Below are 25837 nucleotides of genomic sequence, written 5' to 3' on the forward strand. Positions count from 1 at the left end.
AGCATGGTGCTTTTGCAAGAACACATACTTCACAGAGGGCAAGCCACAGCTTCCCAAGCACAGCCAATGCCTCCACTTTAGCCCCCGTCTGTGGCTTTTTAGACGACAAATCGAGATGCCGATCCAAAGTCTCCATGACGACTTTCCATCGCCACCAATCTCCTGATCTTTGCAATCTCGCCCTCGTTACTCGCCATTGATACACCAGTCTAACCCAAGCCTTTTCGCGTCTGGCTTCGCTTGGAAGACCCGCATGCAATGGGAAAGCGACCGTCGTAATTTCCGCAGAGCACTTGATGCCGTCATCTCAGCAAGCCCGTGCCCTGTTTGGAACGCCCTTGGCATCGCATGGCCAGACGAAAGCCTGGCTTCGACCGACAGTCTCCCTCCGAGAGAAAGACAGGCTCTTGGACGAGTACCTACACTTCAGTGAGAAAATGAGGAACTAGGTCCGCTAGACTAAGAGCGCCGTGTGTTTTGGAATGTGGTACGTGGTATGTGGTGTGTGGCACACTGGTAACGTGGTGTACATTTTGCTCCCATCTACGGATCCGTACGCAACGAACGTTGCTCTATGCAGGTGCTTCAGCACTCGGGCCTGCTTCCGTAGGTGCCCCGTCTTTACCAAGACTTTCGTCTTTGATCCACTTCCCAATCTCCGTTTTCCTCCAACCACTCCCCCGCTTAAAACGCATATCCATATAGTCGTCCACCTCACCCGCCAAACCAGCCACATCACAATCTGAGCTCACAAATTCCGCCCCATCAGCAAAGCCATACACCCCAAGGAAACTGGCAATGACCTTGTAGGATTCGTTCCACTCCATCCATAAATCATGAGGTTGCGCTCGCCCCATTCGTTTCGGTGTATTGAGAAGGCTGTTCTCATTTCCAGGCGCGAGCTGGAAGTGCACTTTCCGTAACGTCTTTACTTTATGTAGTGCGCGGATGATGGTCGTGATATTGGTACTAAAGGGGAACACGCCGTGAAACGAGAAGGATACGATGTTGCAACAGTCCTGCACTTCCTTCGCCAGCCTTAGAATAATGAGGTATAGCATTTTTGGGGATTGCTTGAGGTGATACTCGTAGGTACTGTATGCGGTGATAGAGGACCCTTCATTATATCCTAGGTGGGTCCAAGGTTTTCGGTGCACTAAGGCAGAATCCCACGGGCGGCAGGTAGATTCTCTGGGATGGTTAATACGACTCGGCTCTGGCTGCAGAAGCTCAATATAGTGCATTTTCATGTCAAATGCCCAGGCATCCGAGCTCAGCATTTGCGTATCCAACAGCCCAGCGAGGGTAGTAGGAGGAGCAGCTACAACCACCCGAAAAGGTTCTAGACGAAAGAAGATCTGGGACCAAATCTCAGACACAGCTCGACTCAATGGGGCATCGGCAGTCGAGACATGACGTAATTCATACTCCTTATCCGTGAAAACCACAAGACTTTTAATATAGTGCTTCATATTGTAGTGAGCCACAAAGCGACCGAAGTCTGTAAACGTCTTCGGGAGGTGCGGAAGCCACAGGATGTTCGGTACTGATCGCAGAAAGTCATCTCCTTCCCGGATTCGACACAAATTGATAAGGAGATCGTCGAAAGACTCGTCGAATGCCCACATTGAGCTGCTCTTGAATTTGCTTCTCATTTTCTGGTATATTTGCAGTTCGTGATTGCTCAGCTTCGTTAGCTGACCTTGCATATTCTCAACTAGCCTGGCATCGATCGGAACCCATTGGGGAGTTTTGTCGAGCGAGATTCTGGAGTAGCGGAATAGAACAGGGAGTACGATCTTTCTCCATCTCCACGATACCCCGGATAATGACTTCAACGATCTTTCTTCCGAACATGTCAACTGCGCAGATGGCTCATGTGTGAATTTTAATATTGAGGGAGGCTGCCGATCAAAATGGGAGGCAATCTGGATTAGGAGTTCGTTAGGAAGAGCGTCCAATGTCGCACATGCTGGTAGTGTTTTATTCATTTCTTGGCGTTGTTCGGATATAAGAATGAAGGAGGAGTGTACAAGAGGCGAGAGGCCTTTATATTTATTCTGTATGGGTTGAAGATAGTTGAGTTGTTTTGAAGCGCCTCTCGGCATAACACTGCAAGAGGCAGGCGCTGAGTGTGGAAGAATGGTTAGGAGATGGGAGGGGCTTGCAGTTAAGCATCGGAATGTACGTCACCCGACACAATTTGTTCACAGGATTCGACAGCCCCTCGTGCGATTTCGAGGTCTAATATTTATACTCTTCTCACTAAGACTCGACTGGAAAGGGAACTGCTTATTCAATTTCAATGTCATTTCATTTGCCTATTCAAATATCCTCAGAAGCTAGAGCGAACTGCTCCTTCGAGCCAGGCAACTCCGGCCTGAACTCCATCCACGACCTTAATCCTGCAGCCCTCGACTTCTCCCAGTTCCTCAACACAAGCTTCCTTGACCATCTGGTCCATTCCCGACATGCCTGCACATCCGAGGCAGATGGCGCCAACTTTGCCTTTCCTCAGCAATCTTTTCACGGCATCTTGGATGCGCCCGCGAACCTCTTCCGGAGGCGCATCATGCAAATCGGTAGCATTCAACCCAGTTGTCTCGACCCCAGCAAATCTCTGGCTCGCCTCGGATCCTGTGCCGAGAAAGGCTACTATAGCCTCTGAAAGCATCTCCTCCCAAACCTTGCCCGTGCTGACAATGCCGAATCGCTCCTCCGGGTGTATTATTTGAAGGCTCGTGCTCACACTCGCCTCGAAGATGCCTGTAACTGGCTTGCGACCGTCTTTTATTGCGGGCTGCCCTTTCAGTAACGGCACGAGCGGGTGCTTAGAGTAGCATGCAACGAGAAAGCCGCTGTGGCGATCGAGGAGAGGCTGGAGGGCAGGCAGACAGTGTTTCACACTCTCGACCGCATCGTCCTCATTATTGATGCTCTTCGGTCCCGATGGTGCCGTGAAGAAGGCGTGGGTGGTCTAATAAGCTGTGGTTAGTTTGCGAGAAGAGAATCGCGGTGAGTGGTGTTGCAGGACATCTTTGAATTGGAGTGAATCAACCAGGGGCTTGAGGCAGTCCGTCATGGACTCCGTGGAATTTGGGTTGATGACGAGGATGGAGCTTGTTGCGCGCATATTGCTATTGCCGGGTTTGCTGGGCGGTAGCTTACACTCTCCCATTGATATCGTTGGATAAGTGACTGTGTACGGCGAGCCGTGGCGTGTTTGAAATTGGGGAAGGGCAAAAGCTGCATCGAACCGACGGATGGATAATTTCCACCTGTGGCGGTGCGACAGTATGACGTCACGCTAGCACGGGAGCAAAGGTCGATTCCGAAGAACTAAGGGCAGGCGCTAGGCACGCTTGAAGGCGCGTATGAGCTTCCGGCGTGATGCAACGGGGGCGTTCGAGTGTGAAGACGGGTAGATTGTGCTGCATAGGGACATGCCAGGACAATGCCAGTCGAAGAGCAGCTTCCATGCTAAACAGGAACAACGAGACCTCGCCCTAAGAGCGTTCTATGGTTGCTCTATGCCAAAGTGCACCTCAATATCCTCTAGCAGTCCCTACTGCAAAAAGCCCAATCAAACAATGCCTTTACCATTGGAGTATTATGATGTCGTAGTTGTGACAGGAAGGTATTTAGAAAGCGACTGCCAGTTCGTTAGAGGCGGTGACCGTGTTCACGGGAAAGGGACATACAGTAAGTCGTCTCTTCGTGACATGGCCCAAGAGTGCTCTAACGGAAGCAGCTGAAGCGCCCACAGGAGAAGCGGAAAGGTGCACGTCGCACGCCGTGTTTGTCAACCACAACACCACCACCTGGGTGTCTTGTAAGTCAATTGAATCAGGAAGGAAGAGAGAACACAGCACTTGCCTGCGTGACGGCCACCCCAATGCTTTGTCCACATGAGACCCATGATAGTTGAGTTGTCGTTGGTAGAAGCGGGTTCGGGCAGTGGTAGTGTTGTTGTGAACGAAAAGGAAATGCGTTCGCAAGTTGATTGTTGCTGTTGTTTAGGTTGGGGGTGGTGGTGTGAGCTGGCTTTAAATAAGTAAGTCTATGCCCAGGTGCCCAGGAACAAACCAAGGTTGGACGGCCTACGACAGCCAAGACGACTTCAGCTGGAAAGGTTGCGCCTGCTGAGGTGTCCCATGCTCACGTGGTCGTTATGCGCCACAGCTTGTGGCGCATTGCACCAAGAACCATTCCGTTGCATAGAGTTTTCTACGGGACTCTAGGCGGGTATTTGAGTTTGTGGGGCTTATCTTGGAGTCGAAATTCTATCGTCGAGAGTGATTGCATCGGTGTGGTTGTGTTTAAGCCACCCCTTGGACTGCTTCCAAGGGTCTCACACCAAGTCCTGCGAGGTGAGCTTGGGGGCTAGCATTGGGAATTGGGCTCAGGGCTGCTAATGCTTCTGCATTTGCTGTGGTTGAAGTAAATTGGTTTACTCTTGAAAGAAACAGAACCTTATAGAACGGAATATAATAGCATGGAAGCGTCAAGCTTGGTATTCTCAGGTCACCGAAAGAAAGGAAGAAAGCTCGAACGGGACATTGATGGACGCAGAAGAGGATTTTCCAACCGCTCTTGATCCCAAAACCCGCAAATTGGTTACACATACAGTGGATGAAAGATTCCGAATGCTCCACCTGGTCCTCGAGGGCCGACGTTCGTAGCGCCGCCCTGCTTCGCAGATCTTGCACCAACATGTGCTGGAGAGTGGTGATCCGTATGGAGCCCAAATATGCCGACGGTTTCCTATTCCTGGACGCAGGCCTACCGACCAGAAAGGCCTCCCGATGCGGCCATGGCAGCATTCTGCTCCTGGAATCGGTCGCCTAATCGCTGCGAGCCCTTCATATGCTTGTCCACACAGCGCATGACGCAGCTCTCTTCCCGCGAGGTGAGAGACTTGCTCTCGAAGCCGTTGATACAATCGTCGAAGCACCGCTGGACGAGATTGGAGTACATCTTGATGGCCGGATCTGTCAGCGTCGGGATGGCAGTGGACATGGACACTACCGAGACTGTCTTACGTTCATGAATTCCTTCATCTGCTTCTTCTGCATGCGGCCCTCGAGCTCGCGCTGCTCTGCGGGCGTGAGACTGTCATTCGGTTAGCCATCATCTGGCACAAAGAAACGAGCGGCCATACGCATCCATGGAGTGTTAGCGGGGGACGCGTTAGATTGATTGATTGATTGGCTTTGATATGAGGTGGATACGTTGTGGACGGAGGGAGGGTTCGATGGAGCTGGGTCGGCCTCCAGCCCGCCCAAAATTTTGGAAGCGAGCTTTGATGTCGATGATGCGGGCCGTCACATCTCCGCTGCGGCGCTCTCCAGGGCTGGGATCCGCCAAGCCCAACGCTTTATTGTTCGAGAGGGCAAAGGCTTCCAAGGTTCTTTTTGCACCTGCTGGCCCGATTGCCCGATCGACAGCTCAATCCGTAGTGCTTCACTACTACTGGGCGCCTGCTCGCGTCTCGTTACTCCAGCGCTGCTTGACCGGGCCTTCTGCCTTGAAAATCGCACGGCGGACAGCCACATCAGGGAGCGCCAAGCTCCAGTCGTCCCCCATCCAACCTCGGGGCCCCTCGCCGCCATCATTGCCTTTCACAGCACCTGACCCTGCATGTCTTTTCGTTGTCCTGAGCCACACCTCGCGGCCCGCTTCAGGTCCTCTCCCTGCCTTTGACGTCGCCGTGGCATCTCGTGTCGCCCTCCAGCCGCCATCGCCCTGTCGCGTTGCTTTCTCGAGGTCCGCCGTCGTGACAACCAACCCCGACATCCTCTGCTCTCTCATCCACACGTCCCCCCCGTTACCCTTCTCCCACCCCTCTGCAACGACCTCTCGCACGCTGCGCACCCCTCACACATCCTTCGCACTCAGCGCTCTACAGAAACGCCCCTGCTGCTTCACCGCGACTCCTGCGGCTGGTGATCGCTGCCGCCTGGCGACGGAGGCAATTTTGGCGCCAGCTAGACACCCTCAAGAAGCCGCAACGCGGTGCGAACGTGTATAACCTCCCCGATACTGCAACAAGACGGCCCTGACGCCTCTGGCCCTGCTCTAACATGCCGAACGGCACACATACCCCCCATTCCACGCCGCGTGTGAGGAACGGCGAGCCCCAGCCTGCTCCGCCCCCAACAATGGCCTCTGAGCCCGCGACCGCGAGGCGCGACCTCACGTCGTGGTGGAAGCAATTCAGCAAGCGAAGCAACCCAAAGAAGGACGAAGAAAAAGGTACAGCAATCTTAATTCGCATTAGTCTGCACCCTTCTCCTATCGGCCGCGATGATCCAGCGCCGTGTCGGATCTGACAAGGCCTAGCCTTGTGCCGCTCTTCAGCGTCCCCCGCTATCTTGCATTACATGCCGTTACTGACGCAACCTCCTTTCCTACAGAAGCTGAAGTCCGCGGCATATTTGGCGTGCCGCTCATTACTAGCATCCCCTATGCAAATGTTGCGATATCGCTATTCAACGAGACCGGAGAGAGCTACATATACGGCTACGTACCTATCGTAGTAGCCAAGTGCGGTGTCTTCCTCAAGGAGAAAGGTCAGACCCCCATGCATCCTGCGATTCAGCTCATGCTAACAGGTTCGTTCAGCCACTGATGTGGAAGGAATCTTCCGCCTCGCAGGCTCGGAGAAAAGGATAAAAGAACTCAAGATCGCCTTTGACACGCCCCCGAGATGGGGCAAAGGCCTCGATTGGACCGGTTACACTGTTCACGATGCTGCCAACATCCTCCGAAGGTATTTCAATCAGCTGCCAGAGCCAATAATACCTTTGCAGCACTATGATTCATTCCGTCATCCTCTGCGCAATCACCAGGCCGAGGCGGTTGGCCCTCTGGAAGGCCAGGCGCCGTCGATTGGGGGATTCGACCCTGATGCCGCCGTACGAATATATCAGCATCTCATCAAGGAATTGCCTTCCCTTAATCGCCAGTTGCTCCTCTACATCTTGGATCTACTCGCAGTCTTCGCTGCGAAATCCGACGTCAATAAGATGACCACATCTAATCTCGCTGCTATCTTTCAACCGGGCATCTTGTCGCATCCGCAGCACGACATGTCCCCTCAGGATTACCGTTTGAGTCAGGACGTGCTCATCTTCTTAATTGACAACCAGGATCATTTCTTGATCGGAATGGAGGGCACCGCTGTCGATGAGGGAACCGTCAAGCACGTTGAGAGTGGGCCTCCGACGCCACAGGCTCGGACTCCTACAACCCCTGGTCGAAACAAGTCTGGGCTTGGTCGATCTGCTTCAACATCATCCAGTGCTGGGGCCGAGAGCTTGCGCAAATTCGGGGGGATTAGACGCAACGTTTCCACCTCCTCGAGACACTCACGACATTCCGGAGCCCTTCCAAGCCCAGTTACTCCGTCTTTCGGTACTCCGACCGGATCCGGAGTCCATCGAAGCAACACGGTTCCATCCAAAAACTCGCCAGCTCTTCCTGGTGCCCGGTTCTCGAGAGAGAAGCACTCTGACCCCCCAACTCCAGCTACGGAAGAGGCGAGGCCGCACGCGCCCACATCTGGCCTGCACAATGTTGCTGCACCCCAACAGCCACCTGAGCTGCCTGTCCCGCAATCCATTCAAACTGAGAACGTCGATGCCCCCAAGCAAGTCGGAGAGAAGAGCACTGATGCGGTCAAGACAGCCACGGCTCAAGGTGTACACTCAGCCATCCAGCCACCAATTCCTGGAGTCCTTTCACCCACCTCTAGCTCAAATGCTACCCATGCTACTGATGCACCTAGTGGAAGCGTAGCACAAGTCCTAGGGCCCCCAGCACCGCAAAATCATGGAAAGCGTAGTCCTCACCTCACCCCAACGCGTGAGAAGTCCGAGTTCATCGAAGGGCCTCTGGATCCACCTGCCGCAATAGGTAGTGAGCCGACTCCAGCTGTCCGGACATTCACGCAGATTCTGTCGAAGGTATCACCATCAAGCGACGAAAGGAAGGACGGTAGAAAACCAAACAAGCTTCAGAAGAAGCAGCGGCTCCCGAGTAGCGCCAACCCCAGTGCTCACAGTTCAACGCACTCATTGACCGGATTCACTCCCGGGTTGGATTCTCCTCCATCTCCTTTACCCCCATCGGTCCCACAATATCACCCTAGCGGCTCAAAGGAGATGCTGCAATCGTACAACAGTGACACCGTTTCCTCGCGAAATTCTGGGGCTACTTTGAAGCCGAGCATGTCTCCGTCGGCATCCTTCAGGTCACACTCAACCGCCACAGAATACTCGGAAGCGGAAGCGACAGATGAGCCACCCAAGGAGGAAAAGAAGAGCTTTTGGAAATCACATCGACGTGGTGAGAGTAAGGCAACACCAACAGCGAGTCAGACTGACCTTGGGTCGGTTCCCGGAGCTGAGAAGAGCATGAGTTCTTTTGGGAGCAGTTCTGCGTGGGGAGGACGACGCAGCCTTCAATTTGACTCTCACCAAGGCTCGGAGACGTCTGTTCCGTACGGTGGAGAAACTAAGGAGCATGAGAAGAAAGGCCCGCTCAATTGGTTTCGAGAGAAAAGACAGGAGCATAAAGAGCGTGAGGCCAAGAAGCAACTGGCCAAGAGCCCCCCTGGCAGTACCTCTGACCTACACGCCCCGCAACATCTCGGTAGGCCAAACGAGGGGTTAGCTGTTAGGGGGAAGTCGATGGATATCCCTCGGACGGCGGTAAGCGAGGGTTCAAAAGGGTCTTCAGATGTTACTCCCACTGCAACCAGCCCTAAGCCGCTTCCACAGACAGCAGAGGCCTCGAAAGACGCTGCGAAAGAAGCTTCGAAACCCAACCCTCCGCCTTCATAGCGTCAGATCATCCGACTCTTATCCATCGTGTAGTGTATATGATGGCATGAGTAGACGGGACTATATTCAGGCCGCGCCGCGTTGCGGGAGTTTGGTTTGGCTGGACATGTTGGTCGGAGGTCCTTCCGTATATCTGCCAAGGTGTCAGTTGGGCTACGATTTACCTTGGACAGTCCCCATACGTTGGTCATGGGACGGATTAGGATACTGGTATTTTCTCCTCTAATCTTGAGTCTTGACGGGCTTGACTAGTTGCGAAATTAGAAGTGATGTTGCATATAGCGAAGTTGAGATATCGCGAGAGGTGCCGTACAGTGGCGAAGTAGATAGTAATGTAATTTCATCAATTCTTCGGTTAACGTTTTGAACTTTAAGAAGTGACATGGCCAAAAAAAAGTTGTTATTCAAATGCAGAAGGTGCTGCGGACGAGAGAAGAGTTCTACTAGTTCCGAGTATTGCATGCATTGCTATCCCGACATCCGGAGACTCGGAGAACACGTTGGCAGCTCAGAGCTGGGAGGGAGTTGAGCGCTGGGAGCTGAAATAGCGCGGATGGGCCCACTTCTCGCTCTGTCCGGGATGGAGGATGGCTTTTCGTGATCAAAAAGCTCTCGTGATGCCGGACGTAAGCAATTCTGCAGGTGGCTCTAGGCTCGTGAGGGGACTGCAGACAGCATCTCGTTCCATGACAGACTAATAGAAGAAAGCTTCAAACCCCAGACACGGAGTGATGCATCCTTAAACTTTCCGTTACTCTGATCTCTCCAAAAGGAGATGCCTAGAGCAAGCTTGGAGCAAGTGCGGAGAGAAAATGGACGACCACTGACCACGCTTGGGCCTTTGCCCTCATTCTTGTTCCGTCAGTAGTTTTCTCCCTCTGAGTGGAGCAAGCAAGACCAGAGCCGCTCGCAGTGTTGTCACTCCTGCTGCTCTGACTGACTGCCATGTGGCGATGGCTGTCTTGGCGTTATGCGGCTGGATGAGGGGTTATACCTAGCGATGTGCGGATTTGCGGATTCTGGAGCACGCCCATTTGTCGTTGGCGGGCGGCGACTCTCTGCTGACTTAGTGGCGCGATGCAGGGTTTGCTATGAATAGAGCCTGCATGCGGGGACTCGCATTGGAGGGCATTGGAGGGAATTTTGGCGTGTGGCGCCGTGACTTCGAGACAGAAGGGAGGCTGGTAAAGGCTGTTGATGGGTTTCGCATATTGTTTGGGAGTGAAAAGGGATATGAGTTTCATCCGCGATTCTGATCGTCTTGCATATTCTTGCTTGTTGGGCACTCGCTACACATAATGATAGAAACTGGGAATCAGTCTAGTGGTCCTGATGATGCTGGAGTCGGACCCAGGCCGTCATCGCTCGACATGACGTTCACAGCAGGGGTCAATCTGGCGCGCTCGCTTGAAGCATGGCTGCAGCAACTTGTAACAGGGATGTCGCATTGCCCAAGACGAAAAACAACAGCCTTCAAGGTTTCAGACAGGAAAGGGCTCTGGGACGGACACGGTTGGGCCTGTGGACCAACCGCAGGCAGGCGTTTCTAGGCAGAACGAGAGCAGCTTGAGGGAGCAAATGGCTTGATCGGATATCGGAAGCGTGAATGTTGCTGGATGCCTGCTTGGGACTGGCCTGGCTGCGAGTCTGCGACTAGCCGAGTGCTCGCTCGTGTTCTGAGGATCCCTCACTAGGTGTAAGCTTGGTCTGATGCTGGTGCCCTCCTCCTCCGCCCTTCTTCAGTCCTGCCTTGGCCGCTACCTTCGTTGAATTCGTACAGCTCTCTTTTGTCCCATCTTCTTCACTCGTTTTCCCTGTTGAGCAGGAAAGGCAGACTGCCGTATCGATAACCGCGTAATCGTCTCGACATTTCTTGTGGCGCTCGCGATACCAGCCACCCGCATCTTGAGTCGTGAACTTTCTGCGTAAGCGGCCCTCCCCATTCACCTTCGCTCGTGTCGCCTTAAAGCTCAGCTGTGCCCAAATTCCATTTGTATTGGCAAAAATTATGGTGTCATACTAACGACTTGACGGCCTTGCTACAGCTTCCCTCCCCAGGACACCGGACATCTTTCGACCCTCAGAACACCGCCACCTACACTCATCTACCCTGTCTCCAATATCGCAATGTACTCTTTCTTCCGCCTTGTCCTTCTAGGGCTTCCGCTGGTCGGCAGTGTCGTCTCTGAACCAGCTGCCTCGCCGACAAAGGAAACGCACCCCATCTACGCCAATGCCGAGCAAGCTTTCCAAGACCTGCTCAACGCTCTGCCTGAAGAGTCTCTCCACGTAGCCTTGAACGGACTCACTCGATTCAAGGATGGAATCTTCGAATCTGGTCGCCATGGCGTGGAACGTGTGCACAACGAGAATCCACCGCTTGCCACGAGGCTCATAGTAGCTGCAGTCCAGGACCTGAAGAAGCGGCAGACCCCGCCGACGAATGGCACCTCCACCCAGCCCGCTTCCTCGCAGGCCCCAAGTTCGCAGGCCCCGTCGTCAAACCCATCTCCTGCAAGCTCCCGGGAATCCGCCGTCATCGTCCCTGTTCCCATCACAACGACCAACTCGGCTGGGGAGGCTACAGTAGTTTCCAGCGGAATCTTGAGTCAGCCAACTGCATCCGTCGCAGTTCCGGTTACTCGTACTAACGATCAGGGTTCTACTATTGTGGCCACCGAGACCAAACCCGCTGTGATCTTCACGGCGACAGATTCAGCAGGCTCAGCCTTCGTGACCACGTCTGCTGTTGACTTCGCACCAACGCAGGGACAAGTCCTGACAACCACCAATGCTGAGGGAAGCACCTTCTTGACGACCTATACGCCCGGTGGCGGAAAGGTGTCCTCAATTGTACTGATCACCACAACGGGTTCTGATGGCCGACCAAGCGTCATCACCAGCTACACATTCGTTGGGCCAGCGCAGGCTACCGGGACAGATGGCAAGCCGCTTCCCTCAGGAGCCACAAGCGTGAAGCCGGGGCTGCAGTCGGGTGCCGCAGACAGAAATCGGGCGATGGAGGCCGCTATGGTGGGAGGTGCTGTTGGCGGAGCATTTGCGCTGTGGATATAATACCCAACCATGGAACTCTGCTCTTCCGATGGACGAGATCACAAATTGCGAAAGAATGCGTAATAAAAAAAAAAGCGGGCGTAATGACTCACGATTCTCCTACTCTACGTTGTTATCCAACACACTACACACTCTATGGATGGACGGCCACTCCTTTATTAGACCCCGACTCCCCACCTACCGCGTCCTGGTGGACAGTTACCTCGTCAGAACTGTCCTGTCCACGTGCTCTGATTGACTCATTATTACATTCTTTGTACTGTACATCACTTTGATCTTTGATATTCTACTGTCCTTATTGTGCTCAGCGAGCATTTGGGGTTTTGTTTTCCTATTCCTTTTCCGCATTTGGCGTGAAAGTATGCATGTGTGTATATAGAGCCATTGGCTTGGACCTATCCTTATGGGAAACAATATGATTTAGCTTGGCATTCGGGACGGGATGGGACGGTCATTTGATATTCATGGAGGAAGGAAATGGAAGATATGATATAGCATGGCATGGGACTTGTGAATGGTATTAGAATAAGGGAAGGCAGCTAGCACAGCAGCAGTCCTGTATGATTTGATCGATTGAAACCACTTGAATCGTGTAATACCAAAGCTATATGCTTGCAGCCATCTTGCTTTGTTTTTTTATGTTCGAAAGCGGCACCACACTCATCATATTTGACTCTTTCCTCATGCCTTCAATGCCTTGAATCTCGAATTTCAAGAATGTGAAGGCTGCTGTCTCGCCCCGTCACTAACCCTCCTAGACAGGTAAGATAGGAGGATAAAACAGAGTTACTTTTTAAGCAAAGGTGTCTCGAAAATGGTGGCGGACACCCCATGGCATGACACAACACGAAGCCAGCACACCATGTCCAGGCAGGCGTCTTATCGACGGACCTCTATGACGCAATCCCACTTCACTTTACCTAAGTAAGCGTCTTTGGGCTCTCCTTGGTCGAACAGCCGTTTCTGTATTCGGACAGTGCCGAATGTGTTTTGATGAGGTATTGGTCTACAAGGTGTAAAACGCTTCTAAGATTACCTGAGATCCTTCTTTCCTCAATGGGTATCTAGCTGGTGCTCGAAACCTAACTCGATAAACATACATCTACGCTTACACTCTGAAGCTGTGTCTCCGTTCTCTACAGTCACCGCTGCAACGACTGACTCTACTGAGGTCATCCGTCGACCTAAAGGCTCACACACATGCCGTCCACCAAATGGGAATGCTCTAAAAGTCCAAACCCAATCCGGCGCCACCCCCCCCCAAAAAAAAAGACTGGCTGGATCTCACCCTTCCTGAGGTCAAGTCCGAAAACACTCATCATGCGTAATCAAGATCAACAGACCCAGTTTCATCGCGCTTTCGTAGCAATAAAGTATTCAACACTCTCGCCCGCCCAACTGACACTATTCGTTCCAGAATCGAACTTCTCTTCATCAAACAAATTCGCAATGCTCTGCTCGTTCCGAAGGCCTTGTTTCCCACCTCCGCCAAAGCTCGCCAAACTCACGACCTTGCACCCCATCTTCAGATCCAAGAACTTGTCCAGCAACACACCGTTCAGTTGCTGCGGGAAGACTTTGTTGTTCACCAGGACGACGTCGGCGCGTCCTAGGATGGCATCAATATCGGAGGGCTTGCGGAAATCGCCTTGCAGGAGGTGGATCGAACCAAGAGAGATGTTCCATAGCTTGGCGCGGGCGCGCAGTTCGTCGGCTTGCTCGTTGGCGAATGAGGCGGGCGTGGGCAAGACCTCGATGCCCCAACTCTCAGCGCCGGTTTGAAGGGCGGATTGGAGGACTACGTTGCCGACGCCTGAGCCGAGGTCGACGAACACGGAAGACGAGTTGAGTCGGGTTTGGTGGAAGATGGTGTGGACGAAGGGCGGGAGCAGTTCGCCGTATGTGGTTTCTTTGCCTTTGACCTTGCGCAGGAGGTGCGCTTGAGGCGAGACGGTGCGTTGGTAGACCTGTGCGAGAATGCGCTTGGTCAGACTAAGAGGGATAGAATGTAGGGCGTCGAGGACCCTGGGTATGGTGCCGTCTTCGAGTTTGGCTTTGATCAGCGCGTTGAAGTCGTTGAGAGCGGATTGAAAGTCCTCGGGTGAGCCCTTGGTGACGGCGCGCTTGAGCAGCCGGACGGGGCCAGTGATGTCAGACGAGAGTTCGGCGGAGAGGTCGGATGGGAGATAGTGTTGGATAATTTCTTCTATGTTGAAGTAGATATCGTCGATGGGATTAAAGTTGGAGTTGTCATGCGGAATGGCCGTTGCAAACTTCTCTGGCGGTGAAGGACTTGGATACTGCAGCCTGACGACTAGATTGTGTTCACTGCCGGGAAATGCAGGCCTGAAGTCCTTGTTCCACGCACCCGTCGACATCTGCAGCCCATGTATCAGCTTGGCCTCCTTGCCAGGCTTCTTTTTCGCGGGCTCTCCGTTTAGTCCTGGGTCCTGGATGCGTATGCGCCGGTTGAGATCCGGCTCGAGGCTGCGGTTCACGCCCATGGGCTCCATGCTGCTGCTCGTCTTCTGCCGCTTCCGTACGCCCAGCCGATCCTCATCCTCGTCGTTGCTGCTCTCCGAGTCGCTGCTCGCCCACTGTGGAGTGCTAGGCGTGACCTTGCGCTTGCGCTGCTGGACATGCGACACGGATAGCGACTTGCGGTCGGGTCGCGACTGTGCGGACACGCTCTGGGCCCTCCCCGAGGGTGTCAGGCTGTACCGGCTTGTTGGCGCCGCTGCCACCGAGGCCTTCCCTAAACTCCCATTTGTACCGTCTGCGATGCTGTTTGCGATGCTGTTTGCCTGGGTTTGTGAGGGCTTGCGCGGTGCGTCTGACGTTGAGAAAGGCTTGTCGGCGCCGGCGGGGGGCTTCTTGACAGGCACGGTGACGGTGCGGGTCCGGATTTTGGGCTTGGTGTTAAACATGGTTAATAATGGATTAGATAGTCAACTGCAGGTAGCGATGTCCGAATGAATGTGAGGTGGTGGAGTGAAGCTTCGAGGCAACCTGCGGTGGCCCTGACTACACGCGTGCCCTGTTCTGTCGTGTCTGACCGACTTGCAGAGGGCGAAGACCTGCAAGGCTGCACTCCCAGTTACGAGACGCCACTGCAGGGATCAGCGTCCAGGGTCTGTCGCTTGGCACATCCCACCTTGGAGCGGACTGGGGTTGAGTGGACTGGGTTGAGCGGACTGGGTTGAGCAGACTGGGTTGACTAAGAGCGAGGTGCAGTATCAAAGTGAATGTAGCATATAACGTGGAGCAGGATGATAGTAAAGTCTATCTGTTGGGCGTCTTGCTGAAAGTAGGTAGCATACAGTAATGTGCTTGACCACTGGTATCTATCGGTAGATTCAGGCTCAGAATATTCTCCGGGCATCGTCCCCGTCTTCTCTTCATTTCCCTAGAGTCAAGAACAGCCTATCTCCAACATCTCCGAGACCAGGCCTGATCATTCCCTTCTCATCCACCTCCTTGTCACACCCGCCAACCCAGACTTGCACCCCTTCCGGCCACTCACCACACGCCCTCTCGAGGCCTCCTTCGGCCGCAAGCACGGCACACACGATTATCTTCTTGACGCCCCAGTCTTTGAGTGTGTCGATAGCGGCACATGCGGTAGCGCCCGTCGCAATGATGGGGTCCACGATGATGGCTAGCTCCGCGGGGCCTCCAGCATGGGGATTTGTAGCCGTGGGGCCGTGGTACGGCAGGTTGTTGTAGTACTCGACGGGCTGGAGCGTCGCCTTCTCGCGATACAAGCCGAGGTGATGGACCGGGACCGGAGCAGGAAGCAGCGACAAAAGCGCGGGCACCATGCTGAGGCCGGAGCGCAGGATGGGGACGAGCGAGATGCTGGACGAGGATGGCGAGACGGTGGTCTTGGTGTATGTGTAGCCGAGCGGTGATTTGTCCTATTCCCCGTTATGTTAGCATGAATTGTATGGCGTGCGGGAGATGCAAACCTACTGTTCCGTCGTCGATGCTCGCGAGGCCCGAGGCGAGTGCCTCGTAGCCAACCATCAGGGCGATTTCATGCACCAGCGTCTGGACATCTTTGGAGCTTGTCGAGGCAGAGCGCAGCTGGGAGAGCTTGGCCTGCAGGCACGGGTGTGTCGAGACATGTGCATTGGGGGGCAGAGTCGCCATAGCCGCACGGTTCACACTCGACTATCACGCCGTGGATGCGTGAATGCGTGAGAGCGTCGGAGATTTATTGAGGGAGACTGGATTCAATGCAGGGCGACGTCTGGCGGGAGCGGCGGGGGATATGCAGCCTCTAGGTGTAGCGCATGATGCTGCAAGCTTGTCCCTGGAGGCGATCCTGACCAAGACGGCAGGGCGTTATTCGGTGTTTTTGGCCAGCATCCTGGGCTTCCACCATGCCGGACTGGCGCCTCATGCCGTGCTCGATATCGCTATATATGCCGTGTCTGCCCCCAGGCCAGCGCGAGGGCAGCCGGCTATGGCAGACAGCGACGATGGATACCAGAGTCAGCGCGAATCGCACTACAACCAGCAGCGCTCATCCTTCCGCTCTGACAAATCGGTTCAGAGCCCGTCCCGGCCACAGAGCGCGCAGTTGACGGACTATGCGCTGCCCGAGAACTACGCCAATCTGAACGAAGTCGCAGCCCCGCCGCCCGTTGAGAATCCCGTCGACTCGGCTATATACAGACACCAGAGCCTGGAGGATGCAGGTGCTGCGGGTGTTGTGGGGGCAGGCGGGAAGAGGAAGAAGAGCGGCAAGGGCGGGCGGGCAACTGCGACTACGACTGCAACGGCGACGGCGACGAGAGAGGACTACGCGATGCCGGATGCCTACGACAACCTAAACGAGGTCGCCAGCCCGTCGCCCATCGAAAACCCCTGCGAGCGCAGCTTCTACTCCCACCACACCCTCGAGGAAGAGCGTGCACACTCACGGGGCTCGAGAGGAGAAAGGCGCGCCCAACAGCGCTCGCGGTCATCGCACCACCCCAGCCCATTGAGTCGTCGAGGCACCGATTTCAGTGTCACAGCGCTTCCGCCTATCCTCGACAATGCAGGTGGCCATCACCACCAGCCGAAAGAGTTAACATCCTCAGACGAGTACATCGCATCGAAACCAACCCCCCGGCAACAGAGGGCCTCTCGATTCGCGACGCAATTGTACACCATCTCGTACCTCATCATCTTCTCAATCCTGGGTACCTTGGCTCGACTCGGCCTTCAATGGCTGACCTTCTACCCCGGCGCCCCCGTGCTTTTCTCAGAGCTCTGGGCCAATGTCACGGGCACTCTCTTCATGGGCTTCCTCTCTGAAGACAGGCAGCTGTTCCGCGACGAGTGGGGTAAGGCCGCGTCAAATTCGATCCCGAGCCTAGCAGACGACGAGGAGAAGGCCATAGACCTTGCAACAGCCAAAGCCTCTCACGCCAAGGTCAAAAAGACAATCCCACTCTACATTGGCCTTGCAACAGGCTTCTGCGGTTCCTTCACATCATTCTCATCCTTCATTCGCGACCTCTTCTTCGCTCTTTCAAACGACCTCCCTTCCCCAATCAACCACCCCTATCCTGCCGCAAACCCTATTAGCACAACCTCAACCATCCCTCGAAATGGCGGATACAGCTTCATGGCCGTATGCGCTGTCATCATCATCACCGTTGCGCTCTGCTATTCCGCCCTCAAAGTGGGCGCCCACCTCGCCATCTACCTAGAGCCTCTGACTCCCAGACTCCCTTTTCCCCTTCTCCGGAAGATCATCGATCGCACCACAGTAGTCATAGCATTCGGCACCTGGCTAGGCGCAGTCCTCATGGCCATCTGGCCTCCAGACCGCCCCGGCGGCCCATCCAGTCACGGCTCTTGGGCTCGCGAAACCTGGCGTGGCCAAGCCGTTTCTGCTTGTGTCTTCGCGCCTGTGGGCTGTCTCCTGCGCTTCTACCTCTCTCTTCAACTCAACGGGCTTATATCTTCCTTCCCACTTGGCACCTTCTGTGTTAACATCTTCGGCACTGCAGTTCTTGGCATGGCCTTTGATCTTCAGCACGTGCGGCTAGACAGTACGGGTCTGGCCGGTGGTGGGCGAGTAGGATGCCAGGTTCTCCAGGGCATAATGGATGGCTTTTGCGGCGCGTTGACCACGGTTAGCACGTGGATTACTGAGCTAAATGGCTTGAGGCGGGGTCATAGTTACGTTTATGGAACCGTGAGTGTGGTGAGCGGTCTGGGCATCTTGGTCATAGTCATGGGTAGTGTAAGATGGACCGTTGGTTGGACGGTGGTGGCTTCTGTCTCGTAGACAAGATGTACCATGGTGTCAGGACATACGTGAGAGGAGGCTCTAGTTGTATAAGTATCGTTGCATTGGATTATGATATAATTGGCTTAGGTAATGCTTGAAAAGGGATGCATCTGGCACGGAAAGGTGAGATAAGATTTCAGGTAGAATAATTGGTCCTGTCGCGGTGAGTCTAATGACGATACATGAGATACTGCCAATGAAAGGTTTATAATTTGTTTCTTTATTGTACTTTCCTCTCGGTTGTTTTGGCTCTTCGGCTTTTCTCTTTCGAACCCTCGTAGTACTCAAATAACCGCAACACCTCCAAGCACAGCTCGCCGACAAGGTCAGCATGTCTACCACTACTCCACACACACCATCCAGAAAGAGCATCTCCTAAAATGTGATCCCGATTGGCGGTGTTTGTTTGAGTGTTTATATACTCTCTATGTGGGGTCCACATTCTGCCGCAGAGTGTTCTTGAGAGATCCCGGTTCAATCAGACGGCTTGACCCTCGCATCGCGGCACTTAATAGAAATCATCAATGATGGCTCGGCGGCCTTGTGGCATGTGGAATGTGGGCGTGTTCTTGCAAAGAAGCAACCCACATATGAGTAGCGTTCACGCCTCGCGTTAATCGCTGGGCCATCGCCATTCAAGGTCTTTGCATCCTATACTTGAACACTCACAGCCTTTCGCACCCAGTTTCTCCAGTCCGCATATAGAGCAGGAATTTCACAATGGGAATCCTAAACCTCAAGATTTGGGCACTATCCAGCTTCCTAATTTCCGCCACAACTGCCCTCCCATTCGGCGCCTCCTCGTCCACATGTAACCAAACCACCCTCTCAGACGCTGCCGACATGTATATCGCCGCCCAAACAGCCGGAAACCCGGACTCACTCCAACCTATTCTCTCCAGTGGCTTTAGCTACCAAGAAAACAATAAAGTCCTCGACATTAAGAAAAGTGTGCTCACTAAACCCCTGAAAATTGAGCACCGCCGCACAATCTTTGACCTCGTCCTCTGCGCTACTTACACCGAGGTCATAGCTCCCGCGGCCGCGAATCCATATGTTATCGGCACGCAGATACGACATGCGGATGACGGGAAAGTTGTGTCAATCGACAGCATCGCCACAACAACGAATTCCTGGCTTTTCAATGCCACCAAAACCCTTGAATACGTCAAAGCAGAAAAGTGGGACCCACTCCCCGAATCCCAGCGCTCTCCGCGCGCAGTCCTACAAGCCGCCGGCGACGCCTATCTCGATATGTGGAGCAACGCGACGGCCGACAAGGCTATCCCCTGGGGCACACCCTGCACAAGACTGGAAGGGTCTGCGTATACGGGCAAGGGAAAAAGTGATGATAGTTGTAAACCGGGTATTCCAAGCAACCATAGTCAAGCGCCGAACACACATCGACGGTATGTTGTGGACGAGAGTATGGGCAGTGTGAGCATATTTTGTGTGTGGGAGCATATGATGATGGCGGCGGACAGTCATGAGTTTAGACTAGAGGGAGGGAAACTGAGGTATGTACATACAATGACAGAGTGTGGGGGTAAGGTATGTAAGCTCTAGATGAACAAATTGGGTAGTGAAGGCGAAGTAAGGAAAGTGCTAGGGAGATGTGACAAGAGTTCGCGAGATATAAGTAATTCCTTCAAGGAAAGCCTAGTGGAAATAGGCGAGGTGTAAAGGGTAGTGGTAGCCACAATATCGCAAATATACTGTATAGAGAATACCTTTAGGGCGCGACGCAACTGTCTTGAAACCCACTACTACAATGTATATTTCCTAGCAAAGATGAGCGGTGCAGAAAACCGACAAGCACATGTAGCCAGGGTCTATAAGCATCAACGCACGCACTTATAATAGTTCAGCTTAGAGTATCTATAAAGTGTACAAACAACCACAAAGTTATACATATACTCTGTAGAGAGAGGCTCTAGGTTTCATTACAGATATATTAAAGGACACTGCTGCGCATGCTATGCTTTTTGCAAAGAAAGCCAATGGAGGAGAAGTAATGCAGTGCCTTAATATGAACCAATAACAACCGGCCAGTCGACCAGCATGTCAGGAGCTTAATCTAAAGGGACGAGTTTCACAAACTGACCCATCTCGATAGTCTCCATAGTCAAATTTTGGATCCCCTCCCACATCATGTCAGATAAGACATTCATCTCGACGCCGGTTTCCTCGTGTCTCTGCTCCACTGAAAATAATCGGAACCCTTCCTCAATCCTCTGGTCCTTGTCCTGCTCTAACACCGGCTCAGGGATGTCTGAGCTCAGCAACATGTACCACAAAGGCTAGGGCTGCCACATCTATTCGCAAACATATTCGATTCCCTCTTGCTCGCTGGCCTTTGTTCTCCCCTCCCTTGTCGTGACGACCGGATCTATGGCACTGCCAGAATCTAAGAAACGCAGTATATTTGCACGTCGTTGCGATTGGAACGGCGGTGCTATTTAGAATTCTCATCGAACAGGGCTGTTATGAGTTACAGCCAGAGACCACATAATCCTATTTGTGCCTTAATTCGCCAGCGCTGAGATATCAACTTTAAGTTAACTCTCCCGGTTCAGGGGTCGTTGTTCAGATAACACAATCTTTATTGCACCTTTTCTAGTGGCGCTTAGTAATATTGCTATTTAGTAACCGATTGGGGGCTGTTATGGAGGGGTTTGATGTAGATACGACGTATACACGTCGAGGGCTGGAGGTGTCTCGAGAAGAAATGTTTGAGAGATAGCTGTATAGCTGTGGTTAGGTGCGAGGACTTCGAGGACTTTAAGTCCTTGTTGGGAGAGAGGAAAGCGAGCGCCAGAATCCTCGGGCACTTGCGCTAATATTGGGTGAACTGACATGTAGGGGGCCATATTACCCATGTCTTTATTGAAGTGTAGCTGTTGAATTGTGAAACTATGAGATGGGACGAAGAAGTTGAGTGAGAGAAATGGCAGTATGCGTCGAAATTTGTCGGTAGTTTCATGAAAAGGTGGCATATAGTGAAATGTTCGAGGAGGCGTTGTGGCGGTGAGCCTGTTGAACTGTGTCGAAGCCGTTGTGAAGAGATGGGATGAAGTAAATAAATTGAGCGGAATAAGAAAATTGCACAGGAGATGTGGCCAAAACAACGGAAAATGGACGAAACTATTGTTGGTTGATAGAAGTGCAGGGCAAGAGTCACATATGATTAAGATTATCGTGGTGATTGAGTCCTGCGGGTGTTCTCAAGGTTCACTAGCCTAGCATCCGTGATACCGTGACAGGACCAAGAAGGAAATCTGGAGACTGCAAAAAATCCTTACAAGTAGCTCCTGATTCAGATTCTTCTCAAATTCTTCTGTCCGAAGAACAAACCTTGACCCTTACTCCCTTGCTGTCTGCTGGGGCAAACGGCGAGAAGAAGTCGTGTTCAGTACTTACATCCCTCTCCGTGGTATCGAACAATTCGAGGTGGTACTTCCAGAACAAATTACCTGCCACGAGGAGAATCTCTTGCTTCGCGAGGTCGAGCCCAACGCATTGTCTCACACCCTTTCCGAACGGTACAAATCCTCTCTCCATCTGTGCAAGCTCTGCCGGGCTCGCGTCTATCCACCGATCAGGATTGAATGCTTTGGGTTCTGGGAATATGCTCTCATTGAAATGCATGTCGCGTATGGACATCGATACAACGGTGTTGGGCGGGAGCGTGTAAGTCTTACCAGAAGGTGCTGTGTAAATCATGGCTGCTGTAGGGTTCCGACGAGGCAAGCGTCCAACAACCGAAGAGCTTACTCGCAGCGCTTCTTTCATCGTGGCCTTTAAGTATGGCAGTGGTTCTAGAGTGCGAATCGTAAGTAGACCGTCCGGGGGAGTGCCGGAGTCCGCAGCAGCCATTTCGAGTTCTTTTTTCAACTTGTACTGAATAGATGGATTGGCGATAACGTAATACGTTAGAACCGAAAGGGTGTTTCCGGTGGTCTCAGTCCCTGCTCCGATAATTGTCACACACTCCTCCCATATCCTGGTAAAGGATTTCTGCTCTGCGGGAAGCGTGGTAGATGTATAGATAGCGTTAAGTACTGTTGGAGTTTCTTTTGTCTGTTCTTTCTGTTCGACTACCGCCCGAGCTTGTGAGAGAAGATCCTGCGCTAGTGTAAGCTACATCGGCCACGGAGCCGCACTAAGTATAGACGGCATACTGACATTTTGATTATCAATGATAGCCAAGCTCTGTCCTTGTGGGTCGAGAAACGCGATAACTCCTCTCGGAATCGAAGTGATGAGTGGATATATGATGGGGATGTGTCGGTTCCAGTTAATGATACCAGCAGTGTCTCTAAGCACACGGTTGAAAACTGCTGCGAAATCAGAGCTGTCGAGGAAGTTTCGTGTTTTCGGAGCGGCATAATCCGTGATGATATCGGTAGCGAGGCATCGATAGGCATTCTGAATATCAATCGCCTTATCGTTGGCCATGTGCTGTTCAATTCGCGTGCACAGCTGTTTCACACGGGACAGAACTCGAGGTTCTAACTTCCCAACATGCGCTTTCGAGAAAAACTGAGCATAAGCTCCCCGCCGGATCCGATGAAGGTCTGGGGATACGGTTGCGACTGCGGCACCGTTTATCCCAAATCCGCCGTAATATATGGGGTCTTTCTCCATTCGGCTATTGGAATAAAGAATGTCCCAAAAAGCCGGGTCGTTAATATGGACCTCCCATGGGTTGATGCGCACAATGGGTCCTACAGACGTCATGAGTGTTCATCAGACGCAAAGTTAAGAATCAGAAGCAACATGGTTTACCATATTTGCGATGCATCTCTTCAACTTTGAAGAAGTATCGACCCGACTTGGGGCAATTCCACCAGAACTCGTACAAAGACGTGCATACTGCGTACCAATCTCCTGGGACAGAAGAGAGCGGGTGGAATAACACCTGATAGAGGGCCTTTGAAACACAGTAAACAAATGTCGCGCCAAGAAGCCTTAGGACTGTGTCCGTGATATTGGTATTTGCCGTGGATACCATGCTGGATAGTTGCTGAGATTTGTGTTGTCCTGAAGGAGGGAAGCCTGCGCTGGCTGTGGAGGTTGAGATTGGGTTCTCCAGAACTGCTGCAACGACAGACTCGACCTCGAGAATTCTAACCGGATATGGCGACATGCCCGTGATCCTTGTTATAGCCAATTGTTGTTGCGCAACGGCTCGTTTTCGCAAACTGCATTGTATGCCACATTATTGTTTTTGTTTCTGACGGGCCTGAAAGCAGGCATAAAATCAGTTGAGTAACATGCGATTTTGAAGTCGTTGGTCACGTACCCCTCTAATAGCTACGAGCAACGCTATCTGAGAGGCTAAGCTCTAGAGAGCGGAAGTTCATATTAGGTTCGCCTTCGACTGTCAACGACCTACCGTGTCGTGTCGGCCTTGCACTATAGCCTTGGAGATGCTAGAGGAGGGTGGTGATAGGAACGCTAACCCTTGACAAAATCGGTTAGATGGGTAATTATGTAATCAGCAAGTTGGAAGGACTATGTAGAGCCTACATCCGTATTGTCTATTATTTCCTATCGCAATCTCTCCACTTGGGCCAAGGAGACCTTGCTATCCGGCGGTGGATGAAAATCTTATCAAATACCTAGATTCTACATTAATGTCGATTTTTAGATCTACCCTAGCTAGTCCTTGACTCTCTCGGGAGACTTGCCTATCCGAATATCAAGAGTCTGTTTTGCTTTCTCTAGAAATAGGGTCTATCTCCATCGCATCGAACCTAATCTTCATGTAACCAGGCCAAGCCACTATCTACTAGTGCCTGCACCTCTCTATATATCATGACTGCTCTAGAGGCTCCACACCAATACACCTCCCTTCCGCTGCACCACCACAGGCTTACACTTCATCCATTAGCAGAATCAATTAATGTACTGCAGTCTGAGGCCATGCTATGCCTCAATGCTACGTTCCACTGTCTATTTTCGGCGTTGCTGTAGATGACATTACGAACATCTTTCAGTATGCCTCCCTCGACTCCGTAATAGGGGTCCAGAGCCTCAGTGGGTGTGCCTTGTCTGGCCCATTAACCACAATGAAAGGGGTACCAATTTAATATAACGAATACTGGGAGTGAATGCAGAGAAAGGAGAACCTGGGGAAACGTGGGTGGACTGATTTCTACCCTCCAAAATACGTCTTAGTTGTTTTCCGATGGGGAAAATGCGCGTCTTCAAAAGCGCTCCGGCAAGGAGGAAAGGTGGGTTTAACTCCAGGTAGAGTTCTCAAGAATACACGCCACGACATGCAAGGGCTTTGAATTGAAGTGATGTGATACATATGCACTAACGAAAAGACACGGACATCTAAAGCTGTTGAGGATGCGACGTCGCTGAATGCTATGCCGCACGAATGTACCCATTCCAAGCGAAATCCCACTAGACGTCATCATAACCACAGCCTTCTACAAAGGATAGTACCTCGATTGATGGTGCCGGTGTTCAAGGTATGATAGTGAGAAAATACTCTTAGATAGTATAATTCGTCCCATATCAACGATGTAAGGGTATACTGTAACATACCGAGGATTTTCCCGATCCCCACGAACACATGGACTGAATAATTTATATAACCCCGTGGCTGTGCAGCGGAAGAGCGTTGTATTAATGTGGAGCCTCTCGGGCAGCCATATTATGTAGAGAGGGATAAGCATTAGTAGATAGTAGCTTGTCCTGGTCCGCCAGCATTTATTTGTCACTCCTCCCTTTTGTTGGCCAAGCCTACGGCATGCAAAGTCCACCATGTTCATCTGTTTCATCCGTCGCAGGGGAAGAATTTTCAACCAACAACAAAGAGTCTCTATGACGTGGGGACATTATGGGGGATGAGGCCTGAACATACGAAAATCTCCCCCTGGAGCAATGTGAGTGGTGGGTAAGTGCGGAGTAGTAGGAACAGGCACTGTCATCGCATAATAGGTTCGGATGGCTAGGTCAGATATTAAAACCGGCTGTGATAGATGAGGCAGAACAAATGAAGTTATTCTACCGCTGCTTAAAAAGGCAGGAATACATTCTGTCGACATGTCTCAATTCAAGACATATGTCTTTGCCATAGGGTTCGCTTGTGTGTCACCGGGAAGTAGTTAGCTCCATCAAATTTCGAATTCGTCCCTTGAGCAATGTCTTGGGTGCTGGTCTCAAACTTCCAAGATGACGGTTCGCGATTCACGGCAGATATTTACCTTGCTGGTTCAGCTTGGAATGTCTTCGATAAGATTTGGTGGGCCTCAGAGTCCGATGTTTTGATATGAGACTGTTGAGTTCTAGCCTCTCATCATTACGCACGCCTCTCTCCTATTCCTATTTACGTCTCTTGAAGTGTTCCTTGTTAGTGAACTTTAATGCCGAGCATCGAGTCACCGCTCGCTCGACCAACCCTCTGTCCATGGCTACCTAAACTTATTGCTTAACCAGAGATTCGTCTTCAAGTCAAAATCTATGACGCAGCGCAGCAAGCATAACAAGTACGACGCTCAGGATTTCCAAGGCCACCAGCTAATGCTGTCAGCCTATTGGACTCTACTCTAACCTTTACATACACCGAGATTCCATTTTCCTTTCAGTGACGCGAAAGGCTACAAAT

At 52.3% G+C, this 25837-nt stretch overlaps 12 protein-coding genes across 12 annotated transcripts; 4 read left to right on the forward strand and 8 right to left on the reverse strand.

Annotated features, from left to right (window-relative positions):
• Window positions 1–572: 572 nt before the first annotated feature.
• Window positions 573–1991, reverse strand: BDR25DRAFT_230849 (uncharacterized protein; the record flags this gene model as incomplete). Its single annotated transcript, XM_033685360.1, has 1 exon — window positions 573–1991. The coding sequence occupies one exon, from the start codon at window positions 1989–1991 to the stop codon at window positions 573–575; it is 1419 nt and encodes a 472-aa protein (XP_033545813.1).
• Window positions 1992–2320: 329 nt separating this feature from the next.
• On the reverse strand, window positions 2321–3175 carry BDR25DRAFT_304866 (uncharacterized protein). The gene is made up of 2 exons (XM_033690302.1): window positions 3035–3175; window positions 2321–2977 (listed from the first exon to the last, which is right to left on the reverse strand). Exons 1-2 carry the CDS (start codon window positions 3131–3133, stop codon window positions 2336–2338), a joined length of 741 nt encoding a protein of 246 aa, XP_033545814.1. The 5' UTR covers window positions 3134–3175; the 3' UTR covers window positions 2321–2335.
• A 1241-nt stretch (window positions 3176–4416) lies between these two features.
• On the reverse strand, window positions 4417–5388 carry BDR25DRAFT_304867 (mitochondrial import inner membrane translocase subunit tim9). Its single transcript, XM_033690303.1, has 3 exons — window positions 5162–5388; window positions 5043–5112; window positions 4417–4977 (listed from the first exon to the last, which is right to left on the reverse strand). Exons 1-3 carry the CDS (start codon window positions 5167–5169, stop codon window positions 4783–4785), a joined length of 273 nt encoding a protein of 90 aa, XP_033545815.1. The 5' UTR covers window positions 5170–5388; the 3' UTR covers window positions 4417–4782.
• BDR25DRAFT_54574 (uncharacterized protein) lies at window positions 4982–5947 on the reverse strand. Its single transcript, XM_033698727.1, has one exon. The coding sequence runs from the start codon at window positions 5809–5811 to the stop codon at window positions 5470–5472; it is 342 nt and encodes a 113-aa protein (XP_033545816.1). The 5' UTR covers window positions 5812–5947; the 3' UTR covers window positions 4982–5469.
• Window positions 5948–6083: 136 nt separating this feature from the next.
• Window positions 6084–8846, forward strand: BDR25DRAFT_230702 (RhoGAP-domain-containing protein; the record flags this gene model as incomplete). Its single annotated transcript, XM_033685352.1, has 3 exons — window positions 6084–6255; window positions 6426–6572; window positions 6625–8846. The coding sequence occupies 3 exons, from the start codon at window positions 6084–6086 to the stop codon at window positions 8844–8846; spliced, it is 2541 nt and encodes an 846-aa protein (XP_033545817.1).
• Window positions 8847–8912: 66 nt separating this feature from the next.
• On the reverse strand, window positions 8913–10951 carry BDR25DRAFT_357321 (uncharacterized protein; the record flags this gene model as incomplete). The annotated part of the gene is made up of 11 exons (XM_033695789.1): window positions 8913–8979; window positions 9004–9068; window positions 9096–9314; window positions 9344–9511; window positions 9570–9698; window positions 9745–9803; window positions 9841–10131; window positions 10197–10365; window positions 10404–10476; window positions 10501–10865; window positions 10910–10951. 11 exons carry the CDS (start codon window positions 10949–10951, stop codon window positions 8913–8915), a joined length of 1647 nt encoding a protein of 548 aa, XP_033545818.1.
• On the forward strand, window positions 10643–11994 carry BDR25DRAFT_304868 (uncharacterized protein). Its single transcript, XM_033690304.1, has 2 exons — window positions 10643–10771; window positions 10881–11994. The coding sequence occupies exon 2, from the start codon at window positions 10974–10976 to the stop codon at window positions 11919–11921; it is 948 nt and encodes a 315-aa protein (XP_033545819.1). The 5' UTR covers window positions 10643–10771; window positions 10881–10973; the 3' UTR covers window positions 11922–11994.
• A 953-nt stretch (window positions 11995–12947) lies between these two features.
• BDR25DRAFT_304871 (DOT1-domain-containing protein) lies at window positions 12948–14936 on the reverse strand. The gene has a single exon (XM_033690305.1). The coding sequence runs from the start codon at window positions 14846–14848 to the stop codon at window positions 13271–13273; it is 1578 nt and encodes a 525-aa protein (XP_033545820.1). The 5' UTR covers window positions 14849–14936; the 3' UTR covers window positions 12948–13270.
• A 252-nt stretch (window positions 14937–15188) lies between these two features.
• Window positions 15189–16386, reverse strand: BDR25DRAFT_265003 (PRTase-like protein). The gene is made up of 2 exons (XM_033686890.1): window positions 15894–16386; window positions 15189–15838 (listed from the first exon to the last, which is right to left on the reverse strand). The coding sequence occupies exons 1-2, from the start codon at window positions 16071–16073 to the stop codon at window positions 15320–15322; spliced, it is 699 nt and encodes a 232-aa protein (XP_033545821.1). The 5' UTR covers window positions 16074–16386; the 3' UTR covers window positions 15189–15319.
• BDR25DRAFT_304873 (uncharacterized protein) lies at window positions 16317–18416 on the forward strand. The gene has a single exon (XM_033690306.1). It carries the CDS (start codon window positions 16390–16392, stop codon window positions 18208–18210), a length of 1821 nt encoding a protein of 606 aa, XP_033545822.1. The 5' UTR covers window positions 16317–16389; the 3' UTR covers window positions 18211–18416.
• A 517-nt stretch (window positions 18417–18933) lies between these two features.
• BDR25DRAFT_230288 (uncharacterized protein) lies at window positions 18934–19779 on the forward strand (the record flags this gene model as incomplete). Its single annotated transcript, XM_033685335.1, has 1 exon — window positions 18934–19779. The coding sequence occupies one exon, from the start codon at window positions 18934–18936 to the stop codon at window positions 19777–19779; it is 846 nt and encodes a 281-aa protein (XP_033545823.1).
• Window positions 19780–21540: 1761 nt separating this feature from the next.
• BDR25DRAFT_290009 (putative cytochrome P450) lies at window positions 21541–23227 on the reverse strand (the record flags this gene model as incomplete). Its single annotated transcript, XM_033688492.1, has 3 exons — window positions 21541–22338; window positions 22399–22940; window positions 23002–23227. 3 exons carry the CDS (start codon window positions 23225–23227, stop codon window positions 21541–21543), a joined length of 1566 nt encoding a protein of 521 aa, XP_033545824.1.
• Between the last annotated feature and the right edge of the window lie 2610 nt (window positions 23228–25837).

The sequence above is a fragment of the Lindgomyces ingoldianus genome (assembly GCF_010093535.1).
Source record: "Lindgomyces ingoldianus strain ATCC 200398 unplaced genomic scaffold BDR25scaffold_23, whole genome shotgun sequence".
NCBI classification, from domain to species: Eukaryota; Fungi; Ascomycota; class Dothideomycetes; order Pleosporales; family Lindgomycetaceae; genus Lindgomyces; species Lindgomyces ingoldianus.